At 45.8% G+C, this 7,892-nt stretch overlaps 2 protein-coding genes across 2 annotated transcripts; both read right to left on the bottom strand.

Annotated features, from left to right (window-relative positions):
- Nucleotides 1-1,153: 1,153 nt before the first annotated feature.
- On the bottom strand, nucleotides 1,154-3,623 carry LOC122042852 (proline-rich receptor-like protein kinase PERK2). The gene is made up of 2 exons (XM_042603194.1): nucleotides 1,864-3,623; nucleotides 1,154-1,378 (listed from the first exon to the last, which is right to left on the bottom strand). Exon 1 carries the CDS (start codon nucleotides 3,534-3,536, stop codon nucleotides 2,757-2,759), a length of 780 nt encoding a protein of 259 aa, XP_042459128.1. The 5' UTR covers nucleotides 3,537-3,623; the 3' UTR covers nucleotides 1,154-1,378; nucleotides 1,864-2,756.
- A 2,408-nt stretch (nucleotides 3,624-6,031) lies between these two features.
- LOC122040191 (WRKY transcription factor 22-like) lies at nucleotides 6,032-7,454 on the bottom strand. Its single transcript, XM_042599541.1, has 3 exons — nucleotides 7,067-7,454; nucleotides 6,862-6,975; nucleotides 6,032-6,775 (listed from the first exon to the last, which is right to left on the bottom strand). The coding sequence occupies exons 1-3, from the start codon at nucleotides 7,417-7,419 to the stop codon at nucleotides 6,298-6,300; spliced, it is 945 nt and encodes a 314-aa protein (XP_042455475.1). The 5' UTR covers nucleotides 7,420-7,454; the 3' UTR covers nucleotides 6,032-6,297.
- Nucleotides 7,455-7,892: the final 438 nt, after the last annotated feature.

The raw sequence follows: 7,892 nt of genomic DNA, 5'->3' as shown, positions 1-7,892 counted from the left end.
CAGGACTTGGTCTCTGGAAGACCGAGTGGGTATTGGTCTGACCGGCTGACCGAGAGATCGTTAGTGATACTCTGATCCGAGACCGAGGGTAATACTCTGGTCCGAGACCAATGGTAATAGCCCAACCCCGAACGGGGGAGGATAAGCCTTGAAGCCCATCGAAGCGAAACCTGTAGCAATATAAAGGGACAGAATCTTTATCATACCTGATCATAAAGTGATGTCAACCGACTGAGGATCCGTCTCGGTCCCTCAACTCCCGAATACCCGTGGAGCAAGGGGAGAAGAGAATAATCTGAGCCCTGACCATCAGAAATCTGGGACTACCGACCTGAAAGGTCGTTGGGCGTGAGAACAGAGCTCACTTTTAATTCTCGCATGGGAGCCGACCTGGAAGGTCGTTGGGCGTGAGAGCAGAGCTCACTTATAACTCGCACTGAGGCGAGAGTCTGGGACTACCGACCTGAAAGGTCGTAGGGCGTGAGAACAGAGCTCACTTTTGATTCTCGCATAGGAGCCGACCTGAAAGGTCGTTGGGCGTGAGAGCAGAGCTCACTTATAACTCGAGATGGGGTGAGAGTCGACCGGGAAAGTCGTTGGGCGTGAGAACAGGCTCACTTTTGATTCTGGGAGCCGACCTGAAGGTCGATGGGCGTGAGAGCGAGCTCACTTATAACTCGACCGAGCGAGATGAGAGATACTCGGCCCGAGACCGGTGGCGATGGCGGTGGTCCGAGACCAGTGATGACCGCTCGACCTCGAGCGCGGGTCCGAGACCAGTAATGATACTCCGGTCCGAGAACGGTGGCGATGGCGTTGGTCCGAGACCGGATGATACTCGGTCCGAGACCGGTGGCGTGGTCCGAGACCGATGATACTCGTCCTGGACCGGTGGCGATAACTGACCGGGGCGATAGTCTGACCTCGAACGGGGGAGATATGAAATCCGATAAGCTGGTCTGAGACCAGTGAAAACCGCTCACCCCCGAACGGGGGAGATATGAAATCCGATAAGCTGGTCTGAGACCAGTGAAAACCGCTCACCCTCGAACGAGGGAGATATGAAATCCGATAAGCTGGTCTGAGACTAGTGAAAACCGCTCACCCCCGAACGGGGGAGGATAAGCCTTGAAGCTAGTAAAAGCGAAGCATGTAGCAGCATGAGGAAATAAAACTTATGTCATACCTGATAGCGGTGTGGTGCCAACTGACTGTGAATTTGTCTCGATCCCTCAACTCCCGAATACCCGTGGAGCGAGGGGAGAAGATGATAATATGAGCCCTGACCGCCAAAGAGAATGAAACCCATGACAATATAGGGGAGCAGAGTTCATAAAAGTAAAGGCAAGCATAGCACCGTGGGTGAAGGAAGCCGAGCCTGTATACATAAGAAGATGCAAAACAGGTGGAGAATACAGAGCATATAATAGCAATAAGGTGAAACGCCTATAACAGTAAGAGGATGCAGAGCCCCATGGTGAAGGGTGCAGAGCCTGTAGCACACATGATTGAGGAACTGGGCCTCTGGCCCCTGATCGGAGAGTAAGGTCCCTAGCCTGTAATCAAAGAGCGAGGCCCCTGGATCCTGATCGGGAAGTGGTACTGCAAGTTTATGATCGGGGAGCTGTGTCCCAAGTGTATGAGTGGGGAGCTGTGTCCCAAGTGTATGAGTGGGGAGCTGTGTCCCAAGTGTATGAGCGGGGAGCTGTGCCCCTAGAGTATGAGCGGGGAGCTGGGCCCCTAGTGTCCGATCAGAAATTGAAGGCTCTAGTCTTTGATCAAGGAACTAGGCTCTTACTCTTTTATCAGGAAAATATAGCAGTTCCTATAATCGTAAAAAGAGAGTAGAGCTTGTAATCGTACATGATCGGAGAGTCGTGCCAACCGGCTAAGGGTTTGTCTTAGTCCCTTAACTCCCAAATACCCGTGGAGTCAGGGAAAAAACATAACCGAAAAACTAACATGTTAGCCGACTGAAGCTCCACTCGATCCCTTGACTCCCGAATACCGGTGGAGTGAGGATAGAAAATAAAATGTGCATCGAGATCCTCCGGGATTGTGATAATAGCAGAGAACCTCCCGACGTCGTCCATCTTCATGTTCCAGAACAGGTTGTTGTGTTCCCACAGACGGCGCCAAATTTGATCCCGTCCGGAAGCTGCGTCTGACGGACCGTCGGATGAGGTGGATGGAATGTTGACTGAATCACGACGTCCCAGAGGGGGGTGTGCTGAGATGGCCTCTGGATTGACCAAGTCTCCAAAAGTCTTCTGGTCAACGCTACCTGCAGCCAGCGACCGGGTTGACCCGGCCGCCGGTACCCCGATGCTCAAGGCAGATCCAACGAATATATAAGTACAAGACTAAGCCATGAAATAATGAAAATGCATATGAAATATGAACGAGGAACGTACCCTGGCCCAGGGGGGCGCCCTCGGATGGGACGCGGTTCGAGTTGTTGCGACCCGGAAGAGCAGATGACTCCGATCAGGCTGGAAAGCTGGATCTGACGATGGAGAGCTGAACGCGGCACGGGCCCGAAAGACGAGCTACAGACCGGGACAAGACACCAACACGCAGGCCGAAACACTAAGTCGGCACGCAGGCCGGGACGCTGGGTCGGCACGCAGGCCGAGACGCTGGGTCGACACGCAGGTCGGGACGCTGGGTCGGCACGCAGGCCGGGACGCTGACATATATATAGGAGCAGTGCTAGGGTAGAACATAGTATACGAGCAAGATCGGCACAAGGGTCATCATACAATAGCGGTACCAAATCGGAACCGAGGCGAAGCCGCCACATGTACCGCTGACGTAGGGACTGCGGGTGTGTGGCAACTGCTCGCTACAGAGTTGCTGAACGTGGAAGCTGCCGACGAAGTGGCTGCCGTGTTCGGAAGCTGCTGGCGCGAAGGGGCTGTCGTGCGTGGACAGCGAGGTGGGGAGCTGGATGCGTTGGCCATCGCTAGGGAGAGAGGGAGAGCTGTGAGGTGGCTCCTAGCAGTGGTCGGCGGAGGATGGGCTGTGAGGTGAGGTGACGAGGGAGATGGCGATATCGGCGTGGAAGAAAAGGGCAGTGGTCTGCCCGGCGATGGTGCAACGAGGAGGAGACGAGGCAGTGTTCTGCCGGTGGTGGCACAATGAGGAAGAGGAGCCGGCAGTGATCTGCCCGGCGACGGCGCAGCGAGGAGGCGGAAGAGGAGAAACGTGACGAAGAAGATGGGCAGATGAGGAAGAGGAGGGAGAGCTAGCGTCGCCGAGGAGGAAGAAGAGGGGCAGAGGGTCCGACGACGGTGTCGCAAAGAGGAGTGGGAGAGGAGGAGCAGTGGGTCCGGCGGCGGTGTCGCAAGGGGGAAAAAGAAGAAAGGTGAGCCGATCTCTCCGACGAGGAGTTGAGCATGAGGGGGAGAAGGGGAGGAGAAGAAGTGACGGTCGGTGGCCGTCGTCGACGCCGGCGAGGCACCGGGGAAGGAGGAAAGACCCCTTCCTTTCTTCTCCGTGGCGGCGGCGGACCATGCACGAAAAATCCCCCCCATTCACCTGCTACAGTGCCACCCATAAAACCCCAAAACTCCACACATGTCAAAAGACAAAATTGCCCCTCCTTCTCATCATAATTACTTTCCTGCCATTAAGCCATAACCGTATAAGTGATAATTAAAATGATGATTAGTATGTGGATAATCTAGGGGCATGAAGAATATTTCTTAAGGTTAATGATTAGTTTATTTTAACATCTTCTAGATTTGATACAGTTGTCAAAGAACCATTGGATGTGGCTATTTTCTCATTTGAAAGAGAGTACGTGAGTTGAAAAATGTTGTATCCGAGATATTTAGTCTAATAGAAGAGGGAAACATACAAAAGGGTGCACAATTAACCAATACATAGAGGCTTGTAAAGATTACCAATTGAGAGATCTCAATCTTTTCTTAGTTGAATCCACCCAGCTATATTTTGGTGTTGTTTCATTTTATTGTGTATGTCATATGTAGTTAGCCATGGATCAATGTTTGTTCTCCTTTATGTCTCCTCTCTTATCTGAGTGGTTTGCCATAAAGCTTCTAACACCGCTCACGAGTGTTGCATGTGTCTTTTTAGAATATGTACATCCTAAAATATTAGAATTAGGAGCTTTGGGTTGTGTAAGTTTTTTTTTTGCTTTTAGGAAATACTGTTTTTGTGTGTGTGTGTGTGTGTGTGTTTGTTGTTGAATTATTGTCACGGGAATGAGCAAAATTTTGATTCAACCAAAAATAACGGACCAAACCCGTATTACTTTAGAAAATTAGTTTGATCTATTTGGAAATTTATTTCTTTTAAAAAAAATATGAATTATTTTAGTTAAATCTGTTCAATTTCACTTATAAATTTTAAAAATTAGTTAAACAGATTAAACTATTTTTTAAAATAATAACAAAATTAAACAATATATATATATATATATATATATATATATATTAAGATTTTTTATTTTTTGTTAAATTGGGAAATTTTAAGGTTAACCCGTAATATTTTATTTTTTTTAAAAAAAATTTAATTCCATTACCTACATAATTAAGTGATTTTTTGTCTATTCGATTGGTTTGATTTTACTAATAATAATTGGTCGGTTGGTAAAAAAATTGGTCCATTCAATTCTCACAAATAAGATTCGGTTGATTTAGGATTTAAAATTTAGGATTTAAAATTTAAGATCAATTTTAACCAAATACTCGCTCCCGATTGTCACCATTAACTATCATAGCTGAGTTTTCTACATTTTGTAATTCAATAATAAATCCTCTTTTACTATCTTTTTAGAAAAAAGGTGAAACATTTATATCAGGCGATCATGACCGATCCTATGTTTTAAAGGGCTCAGTGAAAAAAAACCTCCTTTAATTTAAGTAAAAAAGTTTCATCTAAATCGAAGTGTTTAAACACATGTATTACTGTGTAGTATCGGTGAGCGAGGGCGACAATGCGACGATGTGATGACTACAACACTGGATGATGGAAATTGATGTGGAAGTAGAGTTTGAGGGTAAGTAAAAGTAGATTTCGAAAGATTAGGGTTTAGAAAAATAAATATAAAAAAAGATTCGTGAAGGAGAAACAAAATGTTTACTCTCATAAGTATTTTTCTCTTTTTAGAGACACTTTTATAAAAATAAAAATCATAATATTTTAGAATTTATAATTAGATTTTTAAATTTTTAAATTTTTTAAATAAAATATAAAAATTATTTTATTAGCCTTTAGAATATATATATATATATATATATATATATATATATATATATATATATATATATATATATATATATATATGAGCCCCACTCGAGGTGGGGCCCTATACGCCGGCCCCACCTTGATAGCTTCCAGGCCGGATTTACAGACGACCCAATATGAGGATGGTCAAACACTCAAAGAATTATTTTATATCTAATAGAAATTGACCTTAATACCTATTAGAGCAACTACCCTTGTAACTAATTCCTAACTGTGCCTCCGGGTTAAGTTCTACTAGAAAATCATACTCTATCTTACTCCATTTAGTCCTTTGGAACAACATCTTAGAAACATTTAGTTTTGATCAAGTTTTTATCATAATTTTGATTAGCATATTCATTAACTATTTTACTCTCTTATTTAGTAGACATTATTTTAATCTTCACCTCATATATTTGAGTCGCATCTCAATGTCCTTAGCAGAAGCCAAGAACATATACATGGCATTAATCTTAGGAATCATTTAATTCGATCCATAGGCACACCGTAGACATTCAAGTTTTTTTAATCCCATGCTTCAAATAGAAGATCTCCAAGTTTTGGCCTCGTACCCATAAGATGGATTAGCTTTCCCTTTCCTTTAGGCACAATAAGAATAAGTTGAGACCACTTGAGATAGCTTTTTTCCATTCAATTTATAGACAGTAGGGATATTTTGCAATTCTTTAGATTGTTAAGATCTATGAGTTAGAAAACTTGCAAAAAAAAAAAAAAAAAAAAAAAAAATTGATGAGCAACAAGGAAAAAGAAATCGAACTATGAAGGATAGTGAGAGAATTTAGAAACAAACCTTTACTTAATGTTGAATCTATAGACAATCAATGAGGAGGTGGAGGTTGAGGAATAAAGGGATTGGCGATCTCAAAGATTATCGACCTTGAGGGAATTACCTTATTGCAATTTGATAGAGCGAGCAACAAAGGTAAGAAACGCAGAGAGATTGAGGCTTAAAGAAAAATGTATATCTGAGTTATTTACTAAATTTTCCCAAACAAGAACATGCCTATCTTTCTTCTCTCTCTGTTAAGAACCAGAGAAAGCTTCGGCGGCAGCTGTAGTGGTGTTGCTGGACTCGCCCTTCGTTGACAGCGATGATAGAGGAAACAGGGGGTCGTCGAAGCAACCGTCGCCGTAGAATAACGCTGCTATATCTCCCGTCGGCGACCATCCGGCACCCTGCTTCGAGCTCATAAATAGCAAGTCGTCCTCGCCCATCATCTCCATGTCATCCAAAAGCAGTTCGGGGATGGAGTCGGAGAGACGCGTGGCGGGGAAGAGCTCAGGCATGGCGGTCGAGGGAAGAGGACTTACTTCCCGGTTGCCAGTGGAGGTGGAGGGAAGCTTGGGGCGGGTGCTTCCGGCGAGGGAGTTCCGACGGGTGGGCATAGGGTGTTTGTGCTCGCTGGTGTAGGTGACAATGAATACCGCCGGATCCGTCCGGCTCCTCTCCACCTGCTTCCGAGCGGCGCAGCCTTTGGAGCTGCTACAGCGGTAGTATCCCCTGTTTCTCACATCAAAGTTAGCCCCTTTTAATCTCGATCTCTACACAAGATGTGAACAGGGGAAGCAGAGGAGATGCTTAATTACCGTGGATAAGGGGACCCTTTGATGGGCTTCTGTCCGTATTTCCGCCACGCCCACATGTCGGAGGAGAGCCCGTCGGCGGCGACGTGGTGTACCACCTTCTTCTGTTTGTTCTTCCTGAAATATACTCAAAGATCCAAATTTCATGATAAAGTCTTCGCCTTTGGACACAATCGGAGCAGGGTCAGGAAAGTTTTGAGGCACTTACTTTCGCCTGGAGCGGGGAGTTTGGGAAACTGGCCGGTCTTCTTTCCGGCAGAGTAGGGGTTGATTTGACTCCGCTGTGGCCGTGTCCAGTAGCACAGAGGCGTAGAGAGGCGATAAAGAGCCAACTTTCTTGCCCGGCAATGGCTGGACTTCGGGGATCCCTATCAACCCCCTCCGGCGTTTGAATACTTCAGATGAATTCATAAAGGCGCCATCTTTCCGGTCCTCCACCACCCGAAGCTGCTCCAATGGCCATGGAAACACCCACAGAGGGTCCCTAGTGGACGGCGCCGCGTCCGCTGAAGACAGGCAACTCCGCACCACCGCGCTCAAGTCCCAGTTGTCGGCGTCCATCTCCTCCACCAGGATATAATCCACCGCTACCCGAACGCAGAAATATATAGCAGCACTAACGCGTTCGGGCAACGGCGTTGACCAAAGAAGGAAGATCGGCGGTCGGAGGAGGAGAAGAGCAAGTCGGAAAAGGGAGAGGGAGGAGAGGCGCTGACTTTCGATGGGTTGACATTTGTGAAACTGACAGAAAAAACTCGTTTATTGATTGGATTTCCAAGCTTTGACTCGATGTAATGTCAAAGGAGTGAGAAAGAAGAGACGGGTGATTCAGCTCCGACTAATTAATTAAAAGTGGAAGCAATCAACAACTTTTCTCCTTTGCCACAGTGGTCGTCGATCGGCACACGAAGAGAACAAGTACACAAATAACAGGACAAATATGATCTAATATTTTGTATACAGATAAAAAATAATAGAACAAATACTAAAAGGACTCTATTTATTTTTAAAGTCATCAAAAGATTACTTTTACT

This window comes from Zingiber officinale, chromosome 2A (assembly GCF_018446385.1).
Source record: "Zingiber officinale cultivar Zhangliang chromosome 2A, Zo_v1.1, whole genome shotgun sequence".
NCBI classification, from domain to species: domain Eukaryota; kingdom Viridiplantae; phylum Streptophyta; class Magnoliopsida; order Zingiberales; family Zingiberaceae; genus Zingiber; species Zingiber officinale.
This window is presented reverse-complemented; position numbering and strand designations above follow the sequence as displayed.